At 30.9% G+C, this 27,267-nt stretch overlaps 2 protein-coding genes across 3 annotated transcripts; one reads left to right on the top strand and one right to left on the bottom strand.

The window, feature by feature from the left end:
* The first annotated feature begins 2,088 nt into the window (after nt 1-2,088).
* On the top strand, nt 2,089-23,932 carry LOC103832708 (probable 2-oxoglutarate-dependent dioxygenase AOP1). Its single transcript, XM_009108771.2, has 3 exons — nt 2,089-22,539; nt 22,628-22,964; nt 23,030-23,932. Exons 1-3 carry the CDS (start codon nt 22,157-22,159, stop codon nt 23,276-23,278), a joined length of 969 nt encoding a protein of 322 aa, XP_009107019.1. The 5' UTR covers nt 2,089-22,156; the 3' UTR covers nt 23,279-23,932.
* LOC103832707 (TMV resistance protein N-like) lies at nt 23,724-27,006 on the bottom strand. 2 transcript variants are annotated; one of them, XR_004449931.1, is made up of 2 exons: nt 23,972-27,006; nt 23,724-23,902 (listed from the first exon to the last, which is right to left on the bottom strand). XR_004449931.1 is itself a non-coding variant. In XM_009108770.2 (2 exons), the coding sequence occupies exons 1-2, from the start codon at nt 26,372-26,374 to the stop codon at nt 25,660-25,662; spliced, it is 624 nt and encodes a 207-aa protein (XP_009107018.1). In that variant the 5' UTR covers nt 26,375-27,006; the 3' UTR covers nt 23,836-25,659. The 2 variants fall into 2 exon arrangements, 1 of the variants encoding a protein (XP_009107018.1); XM_009108770.2 differs by having other exon boundaries at nt 23,836-25,744; nt 25,836-27,006.
* Between the last annotated feature and the right edge of the window lie 261 nt (nt 27,007-27,267).

The raw sequence follows: 27,267 nt of genomic DNA, 5'->3' as shown, positions 1-27,267 counted from the left end.
ATCCAATATTTAAAGTGTTAGTAGATGCCAATTTGAAAGTTTTTGAAAGTGAAGTAGGATTGAAAAAAAATTACTCTATAATAAAGTATGAACTAGAAAATAGACAAAAATTTAGAGTAGAAGATTTTAACTTCAAAATGAAGATTTTACTATGAGTTGATTTGACCTAAAGTTGTTGTTTGATTTTACATAATAAACCGAACATCTTTTAGTTATTTATTTAATTATGAACAATAAATATTTAACTTTCTCTTATGATTAAATTTGAGACGAAATATAGCCCAGTGGTTCATAAATATTTTTTTTTACGTCTGACTTTGGAATCAGGTTTCTAAATAAAAAAATTCTTACAGATTATGGGTAGAATTTATGACTGTAGTTTTCGTTATTTTACACCTGTGAATTTTATGGGTATAAAATAATTATTAATTTTTCAATTTCATAATTTTTCAAAATATTGAAAATTTTTGGTTAAATGAATTTAAATTTATACGTGTGAAACCTTAATTTTGGAGACATTGTTTATAAATGTAGGTGTTGGAAGAATTAATTTCTATACTATGCGAAACTGATATGTTATTATTATTATATTTTTCTAGGAAAGGAGAAGGCTTGTAGAAGTGACCTACCTGAAAAGGGAATAACGGGAAAGATGAGTGGGTCTGAGGCTCTCCTGAGCACATGCACCACAGTGCATGTCTCAACTGTAGTATCCACTCTTCATGGCCCAATCACCCTATCACTTCCATTTCCCCAAAATTTTATAGAAAATTCTAGTACAATAATTTATTTTTATTTATAATTTAATAACTTATCTACTTAAAATTCTATAAATTTGCGTGATTAAATAGATAATACAATTGTGTATAAGATCGTGTATTTTAAGACAAAATAACATACGATTATTAAGAAACACATATAAAATATACTTTAAATAAATCATTACAATTTTTTAATCGTTCTTATATTTCTTTCCACGCATAAATTTATGAAATGATTACTATCTGAACATATGGTACTAAATAAAATACTATATACTAGTGGTATATTGGAGTAATTGTTAGCTGGAAATGATTATGGAAATGGTTGACTAAAATTGTCGGGAACAAAATAGTGGAATATGACATTAGCCTTTTACTTAAAAATGGCCGTATCATGTTAGATAAACATTTTTTTTCCTTACGAAGGTCAAGCAATTTGCAATTTAAATATTGTACAGTGATTTCTTTCATATTAGCATTTGTTAGTCAACTCGTTTAATACCCCTACCATTTTCTTAAGAGAAGGAAACTAAAGTTGGAGTGAAGAATCAGCCGAAATTATGAAAGATGAGTTAAACTTTTAATTAATTTTCTCTTTTTAACCTGATTTATAATATATTGGGAAAATTGTTTTTTTAGAGCAAAAAAATGGTAACTATGTCCCTTTATACTAATCTATACTACTTTATGTCCCATTAGACTAATTGTTTTCAAAATGGCAGTAATGCCTTTAAAATTGTAATTTTTTATTCCTTTTTCGCTTTTTTTTTGGCTTTTTGTTCCTTTTTCGTTTTTTTTTTTTTTTTTAAATCGATTTTTTTTTTCAAAATATAAAAGTGAATATTCCCAAATATTTTGTTTCCATAATTTTAGGAACTGATTTCTTATCCGTAGAATACAACTAATATGTAGAAATCGGTTTCTACAGTTTTTTAGAATTATAGTAATGTTTGGATTTTGATTTCTACATGTTTTAGATTTATAGTAAATCTGTAGAAGTCAGTTTCTACGTGTTTTAGATTTATATTAATGTGTAGATTTTGATTTCTAAAGATTTTAGAACGATAGGTTAAGCGCGGAATGTGTATTCTAAATATTTTTAGAATACTCCTATTTACGTAGATCACATATTCTAAACATTGTAGATTCAATGAAAAAAGTGGATTTCGTTTTCTACTTCGTAGAATGTCATTTCTACTTTATTTAGAACATAATATGAAATTTATCATTTTAACTTTTTTATAACTGGAAAAAATATCACTAAGTTCATATAGGTATTTTATCAAAAGTTACTATTTTTCCAATTTTTTTTTGTTTGTAAAACTATTTATTAAATTTATTTTCAAAAATATTAAAGGGTGTTATAGGAAAATATGACACAAAATATAGATTAGTATAAAGGGACATAGTTACCATTTTTCTGCTCTAAAAAAACAGTTTTCCCTAATATATTTTAGAATCGCATATATTTTAGAATAAGAGATGCTTTCGGCACTACAATGTTAACTCCTCAATGGTATTGAAAAGGTGTTTAGTGTTTGTTTGTTCATAGGGTTAAAGGGCAAATTAAAGCCAATTCTATGCTTATGAAACTCTTCTGATTTTTTTTTGATAAATAAACTCTGTTATTGCAACTCGGTTGATTTAAACTCAAATGAAACTCCTAAACTCTACGATTTTTAATTAAACACCATCAAAACGTCTATTTCTATATAACTATTACTATTTTCATAGAATGTAAATGATTTAGATTGGAGGAATAAACATCTATACTAAAAATTCGACCAAAAAAAAAAAACATCTATACTAAATTCAAATGGTTCTTTGCTTTATTATCTTAAATGTTATATATATTAATTATTTTAAAAAATTTCTTGGTTAGTTGGGAAATTCACCCTAATTGAAAAAATAATTTAATTCGATATGTCAATAAAAGTGTTCCTCGGCCCTGCAAAAAACCTATGCACATTACAAAACACAATTATAGTGTATATAAAAGATCCTAATAGTAACGTGTGGGATAACTGTGGTGCAGTTATAATAGTAACAAAAAACATATAGATAGACAAATATATGTACAGATTTTTGTTATTATTAATGGCGGTTCAGAACGGTGCGGTTCGTCACAAAGCGAAAGACTGAAATGTGAGCTGCGTGTCGAACTATGACACCGAGTATATTAATAACTGTAAATGTGAGCTTTACATTAGTTAAGAGTATCAATGTGTTATGATTAGTGTTAGTTAGGATATCACAATATCCTAACCATAGGATAACTATATTCCTTTGTATAGTTTAGATACCGTAGATACCGATAACTATCAAAGCTTGTATAAATATACTTCTGTGATTAATGAAAGGATCATCGAATCCTAAAGACTTTCATGGTATCATAAGCTTTTCGATCCTAGGCCTCCTGATCATCGCCCCTGCGATATCTCTTCCCACTCTCTTTCATTCCTCTTTCTCTCTCTTTTTTCTAACATCTCTTCTCTAAATCTATCGATATCGCCATGGCTGCCCATCCCTTCACCGCATCAGACAAACCTTTTGGTATCAGTCAGATTCGCGCATACATCCCTATTATACTGAATCTCGACAAAATGAACTATGATGTTTGGAGAGAGATATTTGAAACTCATTGTCTCACCTTCGGAGTTTCGGATCACCTCGACGGCACCTCCGCCGCTACACCCGAAACTGAGAAAGTCTGGAAAGAACGAGATGGACTCGTTAAGACGTGGATCTTATATGGTACAATAACCGATTCACTAGTCGAAACAATTCTCACTCCAAAAGCACTGCGCGTGACTTATGGCTCTCTATCGAGAACTTGTTTCGTGAAAATAAGGAGAACCGTGATTTTCAACTGGAGAATGAGTTGTGTACGATCACCATTGGAGACCTCTCGGTCCAGGAGTATTGTCGTAAACTCAAATCTCTATCGGATCTCCTTGCCAACGTTGAATTACCAGTAACTGACCGCCAATTGGTGATGCATTGCCTCAACGGATTGAATGACATGTTTGAAGAGATTCACAACGTCATACGACACTGGTCTCCCTTCCCAACCTTCCACACCACACGATCCATGTTACTTGCTGAAGAAGAAAGACTCACCCGGCAAGTGAAACCGGCTGCTACCCACAATGACGGTGCTTCAGCACCTAATGTGCTCTTTGCTGCAGACAACACATTATCTGACTCTACAAACCGCAATCACAACAACAATAGCAGAGGAAACAATAATCAGAACCGAGGCCGCAACAACAACAACAACAATAGAGGAGGGGGTCGTGGCAACCGAGGAAGAGGGCGCCATAACAACAACTACTCTGCTTCACCAAACTTCGCTTACCCTCCATGGAGCTACCCACAACAACAATGGCCCTTTCCCTACTATGCAGGAGGACATCCTATGATGCCCTTCGCGGCTCCGTACACTCCTGTTCCAGCGTCATCTGATCAGAAGCAAACAAGCATACTTGGACCATACTCTCCACAACCTCAACCCCAGGCTCATATCGCTCAGAACATCTCACCAACTGCTGGATCTCCAACATTCATTCCGCAAGCCCTCGCTCACGCATTCAACACTATGAGTCTACAAGATCTCGCTGCCTCAGCTTGGTACATGGATAGCGGAGCCACAAACCACATTACGGCTCAGCCAGGTACACTCTCGTCTGTGTTTAACATGAGCATAACTCCTTCTGTCCGAGTTGGGGATGGATCTATTACACCTGTTACTAAAATGGGCAATGCTTTGATCTCTTCTCCTTCTAAAAAGCTTCACCTTGAAAACGTGCTTGTCTGTCCCTCTTTTATTAAAAATCTCATTTATGTTCGATAATTTGTCACTGAAAATAAATGTACTGTCGAATTTGACCCGTTTGGTTTTACTGTTAAGGATCTTCTGACCAGGACCAAACTTCTCCGATGTGACAGCTTCGGACCACTCTACTCAGTGACACCTTATCGCCCTCTGCAATCTTCTCTTGCTCTTTCCGCGGATAGCTTTCTCTGGCACAGGCGTTTGGGTCACCAGGGTAGTTCAATAAATCGTACTTTACATTCTTTGGGTTTTTCAAATAAAAATGCAGATATGACAACTTTGTGTCATGCAAGCAAACTGGGGTAAAAATGTTCGTCTCCCTTTCAGTTCATCTTCAACTATTGTTACTGAACCATTTCAAATAATACATTCAGACATTTGGACTTCTCCTGTTTCCAGTGTCTCGGGTTTTAAATACTATCTTTTGTTCTTGGATAATTTTTCTCATTATATTTGGGTTTATCCATTACGTCGTAAAAGTGATATTTTTCGATTAGTATATGTTTTAATTGTCTTTATCGAGTAGACGTTAGTGAACCAAAATCAGGTAGCTATGGTTCCTACCATTGTTTAGGCTTAATTCTTAGACCAATAATTTTTTTTTATCTGAACTAAAGAATATTACTAGAGTTGAGCACATGCAAGAAATTCTTATGTATATTTTTGATAATCTAATTTTTTTATATTTTGAAAACTATTGTAACTTTTCTGCATCATCCTAGGTAACGAAACAAAAGTGCGTGTTTGGTGCAAGGCTTGAATTCATCTACGAAAATTACAAAACAATGCTCAATAAATCACTCTTAGTAACGATTAACGAAACAATAGTAACAAAAACCAAATGCATGTCTGTTTTGGTGCAATGCTATCAAACCAACAAATATTCCATTGAGTTAAATAATAACTCTTATAATATCCATTTGATGAACAAAAAAAAAAACGAATGTATGTATGAAAAGGAGCGTATGGAACTTTAAAGAAGTATATGGTTGGTGATTAGCCTGAAATAGAAAGGGGATAGAAACTCCCACGTTCGTTTTCTTGATTTTTTTTTATTATTATGAGACTTTGTTATTTTTGGCGGAATCGATTCTTGAAGCATTATTTTTGTAAATGACTTGACACCCCATAAGCTTGAGGTCGATGCCTCCTCGGTATCTTTTTTTAAAGCATTTTCTTTTTATGTTTTCTTGGTAGGTTTGGTTTCGGCTTCATACGGTGGCAAAACAATTCTTACTTTTAACAGAAATATTCTTCTCAAAAATAATTTTGGTAATGTTCTTATTTAGTACATAATGTTTTATTCAAATATTTTTTTAGCCGTAGAAAAAGCAACAATATTGGTTAGAAAACAATATAGGAGGAAGCTTTAGAAATACATCTTTGTAGTGTTGGAGAATAAAAACGGCTTTTGACGTTAACGTCGAGTATTCGTGTTCTTCATATTCTCCTTTTTTGTTATTACTATAATAAATTTAAAAAGTTAGATGCTGGTTTAATAGTACTTCACCAATTAAGGAACTAGGTCGTTAGAAAAAATTCGAGTTTCTTCCTTTTTATACTTTTATCGTGTGGTTTGCGTATCTATGTTCTTTATCGCTTGTCTTATTCACAGGCCTGCTTATTCAAGATCACTTTCCGATAAAAATAAAAATGTGACACTGAATCTGAGCTTCATTGCATATTTAGAGGCATTATTGTTATAAATTTTGGACGGTGCCAATGAAACCACCATATATATTGCATTTTAAAACAAAACTATTTGAAAGTTTTCATCATTTCAGTAATATACATAGAACAAAAAGCAAGTTTGTAATGTCCAAAGAAGTAAACGCAGCCGAAACACTCTACGAGTATAAACTTCAAAAAAAACGTTTTTATTTTATTTTTGCTAATTTATCCCTTTCGCTGCTGGTTTCTGGTTAATAAGGCCATATGATGGCGGGCAATCATCTTCAAGTTAATAGTTACTCACAGTATTTAGTAATTAGTACCAAGCTTTCGATATTGTTCGAGCACATATATATGCGCATTAATAGTGTCACGAAAGGTGGCTATGACGGTATTTTTTTCAAATTGCACACTTTACTTATGTTAATAGTGTCACGAAACTCCTCAGAAGGTGCACAAAAATAGATGTTCAAATCTGTAAGTTCATATTGTGGCTAGTACTACGTGTTCGAGTGCATATAAAATATGTATTATCATAAAGTAAAGAACACATAGAGATTTGTTAACGGGGTTCATTTTCTATATCCCCGGGACTTCGTCCAGAAACTATTCATTAGAAAAGACTGCAGCAATCTACAATTTCTATATGGTATCCATCACACATTTGTGCCTACTACCATTATCTAGATTACAATGGTTTAGAGCAACTACTATTCATTATTTTTTTATGAAAAACATAGTTTTCTATAACTAAACCACCAAAAAATCTCATCATTTGTCTGGTGGGACGACGCCACACACCTGTGTGTCTCTCTCAAGAATACCTTGGGCACGTGCATGTTTCTTTGACGGCCTCGTGGTATTTATGTGATTGCTAAAACCTAAACCCTAAGATATTTAAGCAATTTTTCATTTTTCTTCTCTTAAGAATAAGGAAGTTATTCCACATCTTAAATAAACTATTTAAAATGATTACCTAACTCAGCAACCACGTCTTGGCTTGTATAAATCGAGTCCATGTTGTCCACTTATGTATTTCAGCAGACGATTCACAGCTCAGCTTTCTGAATGACTTCTTGTACCACTTTATGTATAACTTCCTATACTTCTCCGAGATTAGTACACAAATACTATATGTGTTTGATACATCAGCAACGCCACAGCCATGATCAGCACGGCTATCCTCAAAATCGACAAAGCTAACAGCAGTATAGGAAACCCTACCAGCAAAATATGCACCTCTACCGGCAGTATATACACCGCCCCCACAATCAAAACAGCCGCCACCACTACCAGAAGGATGGTGCCACTGCCTTTGCCGCTACTCAAACAGTGTTCTTTCTTATGATAATAACATAGTCAGCAGTCAAAACTCATAGTGAGAAAAGTAAAAAACCTTACCTTATCAACACAATGGTTCAAAATTAAGTTACTGTTCATTGTTTTCAAATTATATAAAAAATAAGCAAAGACTAATGTAATGCTACGTGGAACCCAAAAGAGAAAGGTATACATATGACTCAATATAAATGAAAATACCAGAGACGAAAATATAATTGAGCAGCTCTGATATGAAAAACAGAGAAGTGAATGCACATAAAATAGAACTGAATGCTGCACACTTAGGGGAAGTTAAGGGTCAGAGCATACTAGAGTAAAACACTAAACGTAAACTTGAGTTTATGACAAGAAATATATTCATGAGACATTATGTCAACATATGAAATTGAGTGATGGAGTTTGACACGATAGCCAATCTATTACCCGGCATCTTCATTCTACGACGATGGATCTTGGGAATAATTTGGCGGATAGTAAGACTAAGAGGACTGTAATGCTCCTGTCCTCCTCTCCATTGTTTCAACAGCCTTTTTTTAAGCCATGAGTCCACTCTATTCAATGGCCAGGAGCGTTAATTTGGAGGTTCAAAAGACTTATTTTACTGATCTTTTTATTATCACATGATTTTTCTCCGTGTTTCGATCTTATTCGCATGGTATCTCGAACCAGTTTTAAAACATTTCATTATTCCAACTCAATCACGTTTAATTCTTAAAAAAATTAGAAAATTGTCCAAGAAAATAAATACAATTTTTTTAGTATCATAAATAGTCAAATCAATTTTTTTTAAAAGTCTTTTTACATATATCTTATGCCGGGGATTCTACAAAGACAAATTTGTCATGTACTATAAATCAAAATAACCTTTTGTACCTAAAGGATTACAGGGTCAAGCAGCTTCTTTCCCTTTCGCACCTTTGTACTATGAGTCTTTTTAGTACTAATACCCTTTTGTTATGAATATTGCAGTTAGCCCTAGCATTTGAGAAGAGGTGACGTTTTATGACAAGATTCTCCGGTCTAATTTAGATTTTTGTAATCAGCTGATGATTTTATATCTTTATAACTCTGATTAATGTAAAGTATTGCTTATAATTTCAGTCTCATCTCTGTTTCTGCATTGACAAGTTACTTGTAATTCAGAAAAATCTTGGAAAATCTTTATCTTTGTAAATCATTTATCAAAAGCAAAGATTTTTCAACATTTGAGAAGAAAAAACAAACAAAACAAGACTCTTTTTATCTCAAACAAAATACAGCGAGTCTCGACGTTGTACGTTAATAAAAAATCATAATGAGCTCAGGGATATAATGAGGCCCAAATCTCCAACTTCGCGGCTTGCGGGGATGTCTACCTCAACCGCCGTCATATCTGCTGGATGCTCATCAGAACAAGTTAGATTGACGGAACTTGGTTCGTTAGTTTGGAACAGGCGTACTCGCATTCTGCATATAGGACAAGTAGCTTGCTACTCAAGCCACGCGGCGATGCAATGGGCATGAAACCAGTGTTTACAGCTCGGTAAAATCTTGGCTTTGTCTCCGTCGGCGAGCTCGGAGAGGCAAATGACACATTCAACACCGTCCTCAAAGCTCCGAGGGTTAAAATCAACGACGGGGATTGATCGGATGAGGATGATGGGGTCAACACTGGCCAGCTCCGTGATGTTGATAATAACAAGGTCATTACTGGTACCAGAAACATCCTCATGATGATCATTGTCGGTGTCATCATTATCAACACAATAACAATTATAAGCGCAAGATAACAGGAGTCCAAGCAACACAGGAATGGTAAAAATCAAAACCATTGCGGGCATTCTTGTCACCAGGATTAGAAGTCAAATTCCCCAGTGCTGCTAGGCCAATAGTAAGCAGAGGGACGAAACACACAAGTGTTATAAAAATATGGCTCATCTTTGAATCTCGCAGTCGCAGCAATATATGTGTTTCTTTCCACAATAGTGGAAGGGGGACGGATAATAAAAGTTGTATACGAAGTCGTAATGATTTTATCCCAAAAAAAAGTCGTAAATGATTTTGGTTTGTTTCAAACTTTCAATTAACATATGTATATAATATATAAGTTAACGCATACCATCTAAACTATTAACACATGAGTACAAATTTAAAATAGCCCTAATTTTTATAAATAATTACAGTTTCATGCCATTGAATAAATCAATTAATACATAAATAACAAAATAATTGGATTATTCACTTACCAAAAATATTTACACGTGTACTTATACACAATCCTTCACAATAATAATAAGCCGATTGGTTTATATAGATGTATCTAACATTATACAAACCTTCAAGATTGTATTGTTTATACATATATCGCCTATATCTAACATTTATTTCATGATCAAAGGAAACCTGTGCTTTGAGATCAACAGTATATTACAAACTTATACGAACAATAACATCAAAAACTTTGTTTGATCATAATAGATATATAACTTATAAGTTAGTACCATGTTTTGTGTATGACAATAAAATACAATAATAACGAACCTGTTATGTGAAATGTTGTATAGTTTTACACACTCTTAGACAAACAAAAATTTTTACTTCAATTATTGTATAGTTAGTATTAAAATTTATGACACATTTTGTTTTATAATATATTTAGATTGTAAGATAAAAAAAATCAGTTATTGAGATTCCTCAAAATAAGGTGACTACATTCAAACAAATTTGAAGTTTTAAATTGTTTTCAACTAGATTTTCACGAGATGTTAATATAGACAATATTTTTTATATTTATTTATTCCTAAAATGTTGACTTGAATATATAAATATTCCTTTTTACAGTCTTTACCGAATATGTAAATATACTTCCATAAAAAAATCGTAAAAATATTCAACTTTAACCTATATCCACATATGTTTTTATTATTTTTTAAATATTGATAATAAGTACATGTAACCGACTATACCATAACTAATTTCTTTCCTATTTAAAATGATCTTGCCAAACAATAATTATATTCAATATCATCTTCCTAACAACATATTTGATTTTTTTTTTTAAAATTATATCTAATGGAAAAAAATATTTTATTAGCTGAAGAATATTAGTTAACTCATAATTTTGTAAATATGCTAAAACGTAAGAAAACTAACACTATAATGTAAAATAATAATTTTCCTAAAATGTTTACAAGACTCTTTTTTTACTTTGAAAATTTAGATGATATATACGTATTCTTTTTTATTTAATAAAATATATAAATTTTATATTAGTTAATAGAAAATATTTGTAATGGAATATATACATATTGATTTTTCCAAAAAAATTCATCTGCTACTAATTTTCATATAAAATTGGAAAGCATAGCATATCATTTTGCTAGGAAACATGTGTATTTTTAAATTAAACAAATACAGTAATCTTCACAAGCATATTAAATAACATGATTTATAAAAAAAAAACACATTAGAAGATATCTTATTTTTTAATTTGTTTATCAAATGACAAATAATGATCTTTATAACATACCATCAATATTTAAAAAAACAGACGGTGATGAGCCTATGAAACATATAAATTATATTTCAATTTGGGTCAACAAGTTCAAATAAGTCTTAACAATAATATTTTGTATATATGTATTCATATGGTAATATAATTTGAACATATATAATTATATATGTACTTTACTATTTAATTTGTTTTCTTTCTATAACCACCATCCACCTATCCACTTTTTTCATCATTTACACTTACATCTTAACGCAAAAAAAAAATATTTTAACATTTTTAGAATTATGTATACAAAACTTTCTTCTTCGTATTATCTATAATTATATCCAGTATAATAACATATTTAACTTTTTTTTTTGGCATCACATATTTAACTAAATCAATGCAGACTGAAATAGAAAAAAACTATATCTGATGTACTACCTTCTAAAGAAAAAAATCATTGAAATATAATTGAATTTGTAACCGATTTTTCCAATAAAATCAGATCACCAATTATAACGATCGGGTTTTGGCCAATTTTATTAGGTCAACACAAAGTTGTTTTAGGAAACCATGTATCCGATTAAATAAAAGAGTCACATTGAACGATTCCAAAAAACCGGTCTAATTAATCATACAACGCATATCATTTTGTTTGCCTAAAAATCTAAAAACAATATACTAACATGTAAACATAGTTATAAAATCATGATAAATCTTAATTGTTTTTTAAGGTAAACAGTTACCTTAATTAGACCATAATTCTAGTTGTTCTTAAAAGAAAAACTTACTAAACTGTTTTTTTTTTGATAAATCCTATCGGTTGATAATGTCGTCCTTGGAAGGAAAAAAACTTACTAAACTTGAATAAACCAAAAAGGTAAAACTAATTAATTTCCTACTTGAAATGGTTAACTAGACCATAACCATAAAGACCGGATTTGTGTTTGATCGACCTTAAGAAAACGTAACTTCCGGGAAATTATCTTTATATAAATTGCCTTGTATGCAGGCTGTGTGTGTGTGTGTTTTGTAACACATGTAGTGTAGGCAGTGTGTTATAAGAGCATGTACAACCCAAAGACCCATTACGGGTAGCTTAACTAATTTTTAATAGTAATTGTTGGCTAAGAGACTTAGCTAAGAGTCGGTAGCATTTAATGTGGTCCAATGCTAATCTCTTAATTAAGAGTTCTTACAAATAAAAAATTAATAAAAGAAAATTTTTTAAAAATATTTCTTAAATAAAACATAGTAAAAGATAACATTTTAAACAAAACATGAAACAAAGATTAATTAGTACAATAAACGAGAATAAAAGAAGCATCACAGCTCAGTTGTTGTCTTGATCATGTCTAAATTTTTGTCATATATGTTCAACCAAATCATTTTTCAGTTGTTGATGCATTTGTCTATCACGAATTCTTCTTCGAGCATCCATCATATTAGCGATATTTGTAGGGATATCTGTATAATACGTGAGATCGACATGTGAACTTTTGTTGTCTTCTGCTTGTTGGAACTCTGAAACGTCAAATTGAGTGTATCCATCCTGTTCATCTTCTATTATCATATTATGGAGTATGATACAAGCTCTTATAATCTTCCAAATTTTGTCTTTATCTCAAAAAAAGTGCTGGATTTTTAATAATGGCAAAGCGAGGTTGGAGGACTCCAAAAGCACGCTCGACATCTTTTCGGACAGCTTCTTGATGTTGAGCAAATAAAACTGCATTCGGGCCTTGTGGAAATGGAATTGATTGGATAAAAGTTTCTCATTTCGGATAAATACCATCGGTGAGATAGTAAGCCAAATGATGCTCTCTTCCATTGACAGAGTATATGACTTGCGGAGTTTGACCGTTTATTATGTCATCAAAAACAGGTGAGCGATCAAATTTTTTTTTTTTGCCACCCTAAAGTTTATTATTAATTATCATCAGTTATATCAAGATGTTTAAGAAAGGATGGACAAAAAAAATAGGATGTACATAAATGATATATGAACTATGAATAATATTTTGTAAAGCTGATTTAGATAACACATTTGCACATCCATCCTTTTTTATGCATAAATTCAATTTCTTCGGAAGTTATTCCACAAAGAGATCGTATGAGATATTGTTTTGATATTCAGATTTGTTTTTTGACTATTAAGAAGATTGATAACTGTAAAAATATCTCCTTTGAAAATGATATGTCTATAACCAAGTCCCCAACATGAAACAAGTTTGTTTAAAAAGTAAATAATTTTATTTTTATTATATTATATAATAAATATATATTATTTACTGATAATCAAAATATAGTTATTCATCTATCACAAATATCTATGCAAATATGTGAATCAAGTACAACAATCAAACAACATAATGATTTTCACAAAGAAAATTTAAAAAATATATTTATGTTATGTAGTCTTATTTTATATTTTTTAAATAATGTAATACAATATTATACATTATTTTTAGAATCAAAAAATACATCTAATATCTTATCTGCGCGTAATGCAGTTAAAAAATCTATAATAGTATAATAACCAGTGACACAAGCGACATGGTCATCGTACTATAATTAAAAGAGGGCCATAGCATCCCATGTTTTTTTTTTTTTTTTTTTTTATAGCATCCCATGTTGTGTAGTGTTTTTAATTACTATTGTCTGCATTTCGACTCTGTTTTTATACACATTTACGTTGATTGTCTTACAGAGAATATTAAAGAGACTTCCATGTTCCTATGTTTGTACGTATTAATTTTTGGAATTGAAATAAGATCGACTCTGTCTTTCACATTAAAAAAATCCATGTCTTCTACTCAGCCTCTCGACCCTCTCTAACGGTAGGAACTGGATCAGAGCTAACGGCCCTAGGCTTAATATCAAGAAGAAATGACTTTAGTCGCCAAAATTTATTTAAGAAGTTACCAATTGTAAAACGTGTTTTCAGTATCGTGGTTGGAGACGTTTTTACACCAATCCTATAGTGCCCAATATTATTGGACGACACTGTGTAGGATAAAGTCCCGAACCAGCAGCGTATGGCCTTTATCTAATATCTTTTACACTTGTTTTAGTTTCAATGTTTTCGTGACGTTCAGTTACAAGGTTTGTGGGTTTCTTTTCTTGTTCTGTCAACAAAGACATTTCTTATACATACATCCGCAATTAATCAACTTGTCTGGATTATTTTCTTGTGTTTAATTTTGTGGATTTCAAAGATCTAGGTTGATTGTTTCTATAGGAAAAGGCAAGAATTTGTTATTTCCTTTGGAACTAAGCCTTTAGTCATATGAGACGATGAAGACTGTTTAAGAACAGAACAACGTCTGTAATTTGTTTTAAATGGAGGGACAACAGGTGTGACCCCCCCCTAGAAGATACTAGGTGTGACACCCCCTAGAGACAATAGGTGGGACTCACCAAGAGCTCATGTCCTATGTACTTCCATATCTAATAATAAAATTTATTATTAAAAATATATTTTTAAAATACATTTTATATCAAATATAAATTCTTATAAATTACGGTAAAAACCTGTATATATATTATAAATTTATACAAGATTTACTCATACATTATAAGAAATAAATATTCTTAAATATCACTAAAATGTTTTTTGTCCCAAAATATATATAAAGGAAAGATCCCATATAATGTTTACTAAAAAGGAATATATATATTTAATTATAAATTATATAATTAATGAAGTGCATTATAAATAAAATGTCAGTATCCTTAAGAAGTATAAACAATAAACTATTATATATATTATAATCGAGTTGAAAGTTTATTGATTAAACAGAAGACCATGTGTCCATGTTGTGGAGGGTCGGAACCAGCCGGCGTCTGAGATTGCGCAGAGTGTCATAAAAGAGAGTCGGTTCTCATCTTATATAGCTCGTGGGGTCCTCGCTGGCTGCAGGAGCTCTTAGTGCGGAGGCTACGTTAAGGTGATTTGCTGGTACAAAGTAGATCAAGTTTGCCTCTTGGCCATTATCCTCTGTAATTTTGGTTTTTTCCTTCCAAGTATCTTCTGATGCTTTTGTCGTTGTTTTCTCGTTGTTGCCTTCGTTTCGGAAGGTATGTTCTTTCCCTTGTACGTTGCTTGTTCCACCAAGCATATCATTTCAGTGTTAAAAAAACATAAGACCAATTTAAATTGGAAATGTGATTTGAGTTTCGAGACTTGGAGAAAACAATTTTTTAAAATAATTAAGCAGATGAATGAAGAAAATTTTATATAAATTATTAGTATTGTAAAGATAGAACCGTTAAACGTGAATATTCCACGGTTTAGATAATACAATCTTCATAACACATGTATAACTGTATATTGTTTCGTCTGTAATATCTTTTCATAATTTTAATAGAATAATAAACAAGTGTTCATTTTTTTTAATTTGAAAAGGATTCAAACCATTTTTGAAATTAAACATGACATGTAATTCACATAATGAAGTTTAATTAGTTTACAAAAAGAATCTTACTAAAGGTATTTTTAGAAAGTTTTCAAAATATTGTAAAATTTTAGTAATACAAATTATTATGTTGGATAGATCAAAATCATGAGAACTCAACATAAAATATCTCAGATGAGATAGTTGGGATAAGTGTCATGATTTGAAATATTCATGTTTAGAGACACACAAATATATATATATATATATATATCATTTTGAAAAATCTGAGACAGACTGTTCATATCTATTAGTATTCTACGGTTTAGATAATACAATCTTCATAACACATATTTAACTGTATGTTGTTTGGTTTGTAATATCTTTTCATAATTTTAATAGAATGATAAATAAGTGTTATTTTTTTTAATATGAAAAGGATTCAAACATTTTTTTGAAATTAAACATGACATGTAATTCACATAATGAAGTTTAATTAGTTTACTAAAAGAATCTTACTAAAGGTATCTTTAGAAAAGTTTTCAAAATATTGTAAAAGTGTAGTAATACAAATTATTAAGTTGGATAGATCAAAATCATGAGAACTCAACTTAGAATATCTCAGATGAGATAGTTGGGATAAGTGTCATGCTTTGAAATATTCATGTTTAGAAACACACAAAAATATATATATTAACATATATTCTTCCTTCTGAAAAATCTTAGACATACTGTTCAGATCAATTAGTATTCTACGATTTAGATAATACAATCTTCATAACACATATATAACTGTATATTGTTTCGTCTGTAATATCTTTTAATAATTTTAATAGAATAATAAATAAATATTATTTTTTTTAATTTGAAAAGGATTCAAATAGTTTTTGAAATTAAACATTACATGTAATTAACATAATGAAGTTTAATTAGTTTACTAAAAGAATATTACTAAAGGTATCTTTAGAAAAGTTTTCAAAATATTGTAAAATTTTAGTAATACAAATTATTATGTTGGATAGATCAAAATCATGAGAACTCAACATAAAATATCTCAGATGAGATAGTTGGGATAAGTGTCATGATTTTGATAATGTATTTAAATAAAAATATTTTAAAATTTTGAATAGGTAATTTACCAACTTAATCTAGTTTGTCTTACTTAATTCATATAATACTTCTATTTTAATATAATAACCTACAGTTATACAATTTATAGAAAATAACATATAAAATTTTATTTATTTTTATAATACTATTTTAACAAATAGTAATTTACAATAATATTATGTTACTGATCACAAAATTAATTAATTCACTATATTATAAAGAACTATTTACATGTGTTTTAGCCAGGGTGAATTAGATACCTGGCTACAGTAAGGAAAAAATTAAAGAAATAACCATATAATAAAATAAGACTTTTGACGTGACAATTTGGTAAAAAGACTGACTACTTTCTCTTTGAATGTGCGTGGCTATTTCTCAGTTGTGATATACATTGTTGTTATGTTATACAGAATTTGACATATATATAATAGAACAATCGATTAACATCAACAACACATCACGGGGAGGGGGTGAGAGAGAGTTTATATTCTATGTTTCCTTAATAAAATAGAACACAACAAAACAATGTATCATTTGAATATGAAACTGACCAAAAGATCATTTCATACTGAAATGGATTTTCATGTACACACTCTTCTGATTAGCACTTTTTTAATCAGAAATTAAACTAAAGTAATACTCTTCCAACCATATGATGGTAAGGATGATTTAATTGGGTCTAAAGGATCCAATTTCCGATAATATCTCCCTTTAAAGACATTTGCAAACAAAGATTCTGGATTATCAATCAACCCCTACAATTGTTTTGCTAATAAAGCACTGTTAAAGTCATGTAAATCAGGAAATTTAAACCTCCTATGTCTTTATGTAGACATAATTTATCCCATGAATATCAATAGATACCTTTAGTAATTCTATTATTATTCCACCAAAAGTGTGCTACTATACTTGTCAGTTTACTATCTTTGGAAGCCGAAAACATAATATAACATATATTCGCATTCCTGATGCTACTAATTTTATAAGGACTTCCTTCCCTTTTTTTTGTAAGAAACCCAACCGTCCAACCATTTACTTTGTTGTTGCTATGTTCATTAAGAAATCCAAAAATCTTACTTTTTGATCCCATGACTTTCTGGAATTCCCAAAAAGTGTCACACCCCTCCCATTATCTGGGTCCTGAGTAGATTATGTAATTCCACTCATATACTGTCTGATATTTTATGTCCAAATTCTAAGAAAGATTTGGAGAAGTTTATTTGTTGTTCTGACACTTTCTCATAGTCTTTAAGAACCATCAATATGAGCCCCACATTCTTCTATATGTGCTTTGCAGAAAAATAAGCTGCAATCAAAAATAAAAATGGGATATCATTGTACGATGAGCATATCAGGAAAATGTATCTTGTCAAATTCATCGACGTGAGTGCCTCATGGGGAATCTTCTCTATGAGTGGTGATCTTGAAGCCGGGTTAGACATTTTGATTGATGTGGTGGTTTCTTATTCTCTCATCAAATCACACGATGGTTAACTAATCCAACAGTTAAGGTTTCGACATCCAGCAGAAGATCAGATGAAGATCCTCTTTATTTTGAGGCTCAAAACCAATCCTATCTTATACTGAAGACAACCTGAAAACATTATTTCACGTGCAAGCGACAGATGGATCTTTAAGGTTATCACGCTTACCTTATGAAAATCGGTGACTCATGGTATCTTCTTTGATGCTGATACTCGATTGACTCTTGATGAATACTCGGATGCAAATTGGACACATAATAGAGGCTGTTACATGTCTACATGAGCTTAGATTGTCTACCTTCGTAAGCAGCCTATCTTGTTAGCCTCTAGGAAGCAGAAAAATGTTATGTTATCATCGACAGAGGCGGAATACGTATTCCTCTGTTGCAGACACGTCAACATAACTTTGATAGATTCTGTCAGTGGTGAAAGAAATTTGTGTCCAACTCCCCTAGACTCCTGTGATCTTTTGTGATAACATTGGTGAGATTCAGCTTTGTGTCAACCTCATTTTTTATACTCGTATGAAACATGTTGCACTCAATTATCACCTCATTTAAGAATAGGTAAGGTACATAGTGTCTCTTTTTGGGACTTTCATGTGTGTTCAGCTGATCTGATAACACTTAGATTTATATGACATTATCAGATCCTTAAAAAAATATTTGAGCCAATCATACCGTTCTAAAGTTGTATATTACAAATATAAGAGTGTAAAATTGCGGTATTTCTACAATTACAAGATTTAAAACAAAGGAGTTGTCAGAAACCATAAATATACGGTGAGATGTAAGATTATAATAGGGCTTTTAGTAATAAAACCCCTCAACTAAAGATGGATCGTAAAAAACTCTTCAACTAAAAAATTGATGAAAGAAACTCTCAACTTTAATTCTGTTAACGTATGTCCCTCCGTTACGGTATTTTAGATGGAGGGTGACAAACATTAACAAAACTAAAGTTGAGGCTTTCTTTCATCAAATTTTTAGTTGAGGATTTTTTTACAATCTATCTTTAATTGAAGGTTTTTATTACTAAATGAGATTAAATGTTTTAAAATCTTTATCATCACTTGTATATTATTTAAAACTCTTACAATTGATTTATAAGCCTTTAAACTAACTTATAAATTCTTATACAATATTTTATCAATTTTATAAACCAATTTGTAAAGATTTATAAATATTTTAATACTTTACAAATGATTATATAAGGCTTAAAATGATTTTATAAACTCTAATAATTTCTGCTACTAGTTAGGATGAAATAATACATGGTTATTCGTGATGTTACGAAAATACGAAGTAAAGCAATAAAGCTTTATAAAGGAGGAAACACATAAATGTTTCTTATATTACTATTGGCAAATATAAAATAATTTAAAATTTTTAAGTTATATTAAGTTGTAAGTAGTGTAGAGGATAATTAATTAGTTTAGAAATTCAACCTTCCTACTTAAAGTATGGCGTCAACTTTCTTCTCCTCTTTACATAATTTCTGGACTTCGAGCCATATTTCTCCTCTTTGATTTCCGAACCAATATGTTATACTTTTGTCATATTAATCAATAAAACTATATCTTGATTTGCTTTTTTTTCTTTATTTATTTACTTCATGTTTTTGTAGTATGATGAACAACCATGTCTTTAATCTTATAAAATCATTATTAAACCATATTAATCATTTGAAAAAGTATTAAAATATTTATAAAGCTTTATAAATCAGTTATAAACTGAAAAAGTAATGAATAATAATTTACAAATTATTATAAAGGCTTATAAATTGATTGTAAAGTTTTAAATAATGCATAAGTGATAATAAAGATTTTCAAGCATTTAATCACATTTAATAATAAAACCTCTCAACTAAAGAAGAATCGCAAAATAACCCCTCAACAAAAAGTTTAACGAAAGAGACCATCAACTTAAATTTCGTTAATGTTTGTTACCCTTCGTCTAAAATTCCGCGATGGATGATGGAAGACATTAACATAATTAAAGTTAAAGGTTTCTTTCGTCAAATCTTTAGTTAGAGGTTTTATTACTAAAAAATCATTATAATAATATTATTTAAAGCATCAAGTATTTTTCAAAACCTTATAAATTGAATATGCTATTATTAGATTGAAATAAAAAAAATTTTGAATTCATAGAAAATTTAGGATTGTGTCTATATTGAATAATTTATATTTTATAGTTTAAAGTATGTTTTATCGCGTAAGTTAGGACTGTGCATACTCCTATTACAAGCTTCAATAAATATTTTAAGAATAAAACTATTAAAACAATATTATATTATATCTTTGACAGACGATAATCCAAAATAAATTAAATAAATAACATCAAATAATAAAAACATGTTTTTTTTTTTGTTTTTAAACTAGTCCACATGATTATGTGTATCTTATCAAATCTCCTAAATATATGTTGTATTAATGGATTATAATCACTTAGTATCTCATTACTTAATTGAGACTCTAACAACATCATGTAGTTAAACTATTGCTTCTCATCAAAGGAGGTTATCGATTCAACCATCAATCCATATTGTGGTATATAAATAGCATCTATACCCAGCAAGATTGATAATCAAAGTGATAATGTTTTACGAATCTGAATGTATCCCATTGATCAAAATGATTTTTTTTTATCAACAATCAAAATGATAATGTGATATAAATCTAAGGGTCTAAATGGTTACATAGGGAACTAATGGGAATAATCAATTCTTTATCATTCTTTAAAAATTACACCATTTATAAGGAACATTTGCTGCTTATGATTTTTTTATCATTTTAAAAATTTTAAAGAACTATAGAACAAAAACATTCTTTATCAAAATTGATATAGAACAAAAGTAATAAATATTTTTTTTCATTTCTTTTTATTTTATTTCCACCAATTTTTTTCTATTCATTTTTATTCCCGTTTTGATGATCGCCAGTTAGAGCCTGAGTGTTATTAGATTGGTTCTCTACTTACAAAGTTCCATTATTCGATAGGATGAAACTCAGATCTTTTAAAAATTATTTGAGCCAATCATACCATTCTAAAGTTGTATATTATAAAAATAAGAGTGTAAAATTGCGGTCTACATTACAAGATTTAAACAAAAGAGTTTTCAGGAATCATAAATATATGATGAGATGTAAGATTATAATAACATTATTAAAAGCATCATGTGGTTTTCAAAACCTTATAAAATTGAATGTACGATATGCCTTTATTAAATTGCAATTATTTTGTTTTGAACTCATAGAAAATTTTAGGGTTGTGTCAATTGAATAGTTTATATTTTATATTTTAAAGTTTAAAGTATGTTTATCATGAAAGTTTTGACTTTGAATACTCCTATTACAAGGTTAAATAAATAATTTAAGAATAAAATTATTAAAACAATATTATAGTATGTCTTTGAGTGGAGATAATACAAAATAAATTAGAGAAATAGGATCAAATAATACAAAATAAACTAGTCCACATGATTATGTGTATCATACCAAATCTCCTAAATATATATTGTATTTATGGGTTAGAATCTCTTAGTATCTCATTACTTAATTGAGACTCTAACCACATTATGTATTTAACTATTGCTTCTCTTCTCATCAATGGAGATTATCGATTAATCTAACATTTTCACATTGTGTGCTATCTAAAGAACATCTATATACAGAAAAGGGAAAGATTAATGCTCAAAGTGGTAATATTGTTGTACGGATCTGCATGGCATCCCATTGAGCAAAATAATTATGTTTTATAAATCTGAATATTATCTGATTGGTGCTCTACTTAAAAAGTTTCATTTTCAATAAGATATGATAAAAGTTCAGTTTTAAGTTACTTGAGCCAATCAAACTGTTCTAAAGTTGTATGTTACAATAAAAAAGAGTGCGAGAAATTGCGATCTTCCAACATTAAAAAGATGTAAAACAAAAGAGTGTTGTCAGAAACCATAAATATATAATGAGACGTAAGATATGATAATATTATTAAAAGTATCAAGTGGTTTTTTCAAAACCTTATATAAGTACACATAGAGAGACATCTAAAACATAAGAAGTTTACAAAAGAGAGAAAAAAATGGTGAGTTTGGAAACTACTCCTGCTCTTCAGCTCCCGGTCATTGACTTCACAAGTCCAAACTTAAAACCAGGAACAGTGGAGTGGGACTCAGTGAGAGGCGATGTCCGGAGAGCTCTAGAAGAGTATGGATGCTTTGAGGCCTTGGACGATAAAGTTCCTGTCCAACTTCGAGAGGCGGTTTTCAATGTTTCTGAGGAGGCTTTCCAGCTACCTTTAGAGACTAAACAGAGAGTTGTGTCAAAGAGAAAATACAGAGGATATGTAGGTCAGATTCCAACTTTACCTCTTTTTGAAGTCATGGGCGTTGACTTTGCAGAAAATGAAGATAAAGTAAACGAATTCACTCATAAGCTCTGGCCTCAAGGCAATGCAAGTTTCAGGTTTGGATCTTTTAACATTTTCTTTTTATTTAATTTGTTTGGATCAGTTTGAAACAGTACAAACCCTAACATTTCTCCGTTTCTGCAGCGAGGCAGTCATGTTATTCACGGAGAAAGTATCAAAACTTGACTTAATGACCAGAAGAATGATAATGGAGAGTTTTGGGATCAGTGAAAACTACATAGACAAACATTTGAAGTCGACGAAATGCCTCATGAGAATGATGAAGTACCAAGGAGTTGAAGAAGAAACAGAGGAAGAGTTGGGTATGGAAGTTCATACAGACAGAAACATGCTCACCATACTTTGCCAGAACGATGTAAAAGATGGTCTCGAGGTGAGGGCTAGCGATAATAAGGGCTGGATTAAAGCCAATCCTTCCCAGGATTCTTCGTTCATTGTTCTTGGCGGAGCTACACTACATGTAAGTTTAAAACCAAATATCGTTTGTGGTCTACGTTTTCTTTGATGTTTATGATAAATGTTCAGGTACTTCTGAATGGTCGGGTGTTTACGGGTGTTCACCGAGTGATGAGGACAGGAACTAAAACAAGATTCTCAGCTGGATTGTTCTCTGTTCCTAAAAAGGACCATTTGATATATGCACCAGATGAAATCGTTGATGCTGAGCATCCTCGCTTGTTTAAGCCATTTGATTTTGAAGCGTACTTTCAGTTTACCACTGAGGGACCTGGAAGGAGAGATCTAGCTGCACTCAGGACATATTGTGGCCTTTGAGCATTAAAAATAACGTCTGTCCTCAAAAATAAGAAGAAACTTTTATGATTTGCTTTTCAGTCGTCTCCACCTTTCCATGTAAACCTATCTCCATCAGAATAATATAAATAAACTTTCACTTTTAAGATTATATTGAGATCACATAAGGTTCATACTACTGATCGTGACGTTTTTTCTTCTTTAATCAATCATCAATCACATGGAGATATATTTCTTGAGATTCTTACATTTTATCTATTGTTGTTAATGTGATAATAATGTGTGAGGAGCGCTCAAATTTTAGGATCTTGAATACAATCTTTGCCATTTGAAGCCATTATCTGTTCTGGATTTTATCAGTCGAATACAATTAATAGATCATCTTAATTTCTGTTGTAATCATCAGATATACCCACCAAATCAATAGTCTCAACACGTTCAGGAGAAACACCACAACACCACAACATCACAAAAGAGCTTCATTTATTTAGTAAGTGAGAATCAGAACTTTATGAAGTTAAACAAACAGAGAAAACAACATGCTTGAAACGTTGAAATCGTTGCCGAGGAGCTGCCTAGACATGAAATTTATTTTGATATGGAGTGACCAAGTCGAGCTTTATATCAATCCCCTCTGATATGCATCTACAAAAGTTTCACAGTTACAATAAAAAATAAGCTATATTCAAGATGTGATCACCCACTCACACTCACCTTAAGTAACTCCTCTCTGGAGACAACTATTTTATAGCAACTCTGCCTACTAAGTCAATCCTTACAGCATCCGCCGCTTCATCATATATATTGTTCTTGTGGAAGTTCTTGGTTTGTCAGCACAAGATAATTTATTGCCTTTTTTTTTGTCTCGCACCATTTTGCTGATGAAGCTACATGAGAAGAAATGAACTCACGTAGAGACTTTCGGACCCAACCTTAAGGACAAGTTTCACTTTGGGACCAATCCGATGGGCCTGAGATGATGGGATATAAACGGCAATCAACAATAATACACAAGCCTAATCAAATGTTTCTCAATTTAATCTATGTTTTATCTATGTCCTTTGTATAGATGTTGGGATTTGTTTACGTTCATGTCCAAAGTCCAACCTTTTTATTGTACGATTAGTACGACATTGTTCACTTTACAATTAAGAGACAAACCCACATGAATTTACTTTTGGATTTTTTCTCAAATGTCTCGTACTAATCAGAATTAGACTTCTTATTATATTAGACATTATTTATTTAAACTTCCGATGTGGCATTTGGATTGCCATCTCTCGTTCTTTCAGTCAAACTAAAGACCATGTACACACCTTGTGTCCTTTCTTCCAGTGAATCATCTCGGCACCTATCTTGTCATGTCTTAGACATTCGGCACCTTAATTAGACAGAGGATGCTCTTCCCACAACTGAATTTCCAAGATCTTCAAGACTAATCACTGTCATATTGCTCTCCTTCTTACATGAAAGGTATTTTAGTCTTCTTGCTTGGAATTTTTTCAAGTTCATGTCCAAATTTTTTATTATTTGATTATTATGATATTGTCCACTTTGGGCTTAAGCGATAAGCCAACATAAATTTACTTTTGGACTTCTTACCAAAAGGCATCGTATTAATCAGAGTTAGACTTCTTATTATATATTATACATTCTTTATCTAAACTTTCGATATGTGATTTGATTGACATCTCTCATCACAAAATAAATTGAATTAAGTCTTTCTACATTAATTCTCTGTTTTAACTAATCATCCACTTTCCACAGTTTTCCCAAGATATAGGAATCATGATAATTCCGTTTTGCTTCTTTGTATCTCTTTATTCTATAAACCAATGAAAAACAACATAAAAGGTAATCAAAACTACCCATAAACAAAAGTTCATTTGTTTTGTTCTCTAACTTTAATAGAGTTTGGATCTTGTGTCTCAAGTAGATCCTAACGTTGTTCGGGTTCAAATTATGGAACCACAATCACTCTTATCTTCTACTGTTGTTAACTATCCGTTTTTTTCTTTATCGTAGTTCTTATATGTTTCCAAAAAAAAATGTTATCGCTATGTGTCATCAGTTCGCATAGAAAATGAAAAATAAGAATTAATATTTTTTTAGAAATATGAAGATATTGAAAAGGAACCAACAGTTTTTGGTATTAGGAAATATAAATAGTGAATGTTATTTTATTTTTCTGAACTTGCCACACATACCAAATAAATTTACAAAAAGGAGATCAGAAATCTTCTTTAAGAAAATAGTTATTGCCTCTTATGTCAACTATCAATAAGTAGGGATACGTATGCATGAATGAAATCGATTAATTTAATTAACCATAAGAGTTTCTAAAAAACGTATATATTTGAGAGAAGCACTTAATTTGGAGTTAATCAAAGTTCTTCCAACGCCTAGACACTTTCATCTTCAGCCTCTAACTCCACCAACCTCTGAACAATAATATCCGATGCACTTGTAACAACCTCCGATAAATTCCTAAAATGCGCCAAAAAGGTTGAAGAAAATGTTGAGTTATATCAGAAATTTTAATAGAACATATTTGTATATAATGGACACTCAAAATTACCCTTTATCGGAATCGAACATAAGTCCGACGATATCTCTAGCTTCTTGAAGAGCCCATCTAAACCGTTGGATTTCATCATCAGGACATCTTACCCTTTCGATCACAACATCGAGTTGTGAAGGTTTGATGTCGAAAAATATTGGTATGATCCTTTTCTTGGACTCCATTATAAGCGCAAGCTCGTGCAAACATGAATAAGAATGGCCATAGTTGGGAGAAAACACGGTCACTGCGACTTTAGAAGTGTGAATTGCGCCGTTGATATGATCAAAAATATGATCTCCGGGTTTCAAGGTCTTGTAATCCAAGAATGGACGTAAGTTACGGGCTTTGAGATTGTCGTAAAGCAATGTTGCAAGGGTTTTCTTTGTGTCAGTTCCTCTATGGTTGATGAAAACATCACACAAAGCTTTGGGGGTTGATGATGATGAAGAGGCTTTATGGTATGTGTATGTATTTGTGTATATATCGAGAGAATGTTTGTTATTTAGCTGAATGGACTTGGATTGTTTCATGAAGTCAAAAAGCCTAGAGATCATGGCTTTGTTTGGTGATGAAATAAGATAGGATTGTTGGAATGATTAAATTAAATGAGGCTTTATGGTGTGTGTTTGTGTAACTATGTATGTACGTATTTGTGTATATATATAAGGTTTTAAACCGTGGAAACTGTGGTAAAAGAGGACGTAGGGGTCATGGTCTCTTCAACTAGTAGAGTTCTTGATCATTTATTTCTTCTGTATTTTTACATTTACCCTAGATATGTATTGGCTTCTCATATTCTAGAACATATTTTGCTTGATTCTCTATCTGTCTTCCAAAACTGCATGACTTCACTGTCAAAGCTTGTATGTTTGTCCTTTTTAATAGGAAACCCTTTTGTCAACAAGAAACCATACGGTTTGAAGTACCATTGTCGTGATCTAATGGGCTTGAATCGGCGAGAAGAAGACAAAAGAGAAGTGGTAGAGTTTGAACAATGCAAGATGAATATTGGGAAATTTGTTTTTTTAGAGCAAAAAAATGGTAACTATGTCCCTTTATACTAATCTATATTACTTTATGTCCTATTAGACTAATTTTTTTCAAATGGCAGTAATGCCCTTAAAATTGTAAATTTTTATTCCTTTTTTGTTTTTTTTTGTTTTCTGTTCATTTTTCGTTTTTTTTTTTTTTTAAATTGATTTTTTTTTCAAAATATAAAAGTGAATATTCCCAAATATTTTGTTTCCATATTTTTAGGAACTGATTTATTATCCGTAGAATATAACTAATATGTAGAAATCGGTTTCTACAGTTTTTTAGAATTATAGTAATGTTTAGATTTTGATTTCTACATGTTTTAGATTTATAGTAAATATGTAGAAGTCGGTTTCTACGTGTTTTAGATTTATATTAATGTGTAGATTTTGATTTCTAAAGATTTTAGAAC

This window comes from Brassica rapa, chromosome A08 (genome assembly GCF_000309985.2).
Source record: "Brassica rapa cultivar Chiifu-401-42 chromosome A08, CAAS_Brap_v3.01, whole genome shotgun sequence".
In the NCBI taxonomy this organism is placed as follows: domain Eukaryota; kingdom Viridiplantae; phylum Streptophyta; class Magnoliopsida; order Brassicales; family Brassicaceae; genus Brassica; species Brassica rapa.
The sequence above is the reverse complement of the archived record's forward strand: the minus strand, read 5'-3'. Positions and strand labels throughout refer to the sequence as shown.

Coding starts and splice junctions, on each gene's coding strand:
- LOC103832708 (XM_009108771.2), top strand. CDS start 22,157: ATGGTGAGTTTGGAAACTACTCCTGCTCTTCAGCTCCCGGTCATTGAC. Junction 22,540..22,627: donor CAAGGCAATGCAAGTTTCAG/GTTTGGATCTTT, acceptor CCGTTTCTGCAG/CGAGGCAGTCATGTTATTCA. Junction 22,965..23,029: donor TTGGCGGAGCTACACTACAT/GTAAGTTTAAAA, acceptor ATAAATGTTCAG/GTACTTCTGAATGGTCGGGT.
- LOC103832707 (XM_009108770.2), bottom strand. CDS start 26,374: ATGATCTCTAGGCTTTTTGACTTCATGAAACAATCCAAGTCCATTCAG. Junction 25,745..25,835: donor ATGTTCGATTCCGATAAAGG/GTAATTTTGAGT, acceptor GGCGCATTTTAG/GAATTTATCGGAGGTTGTTA.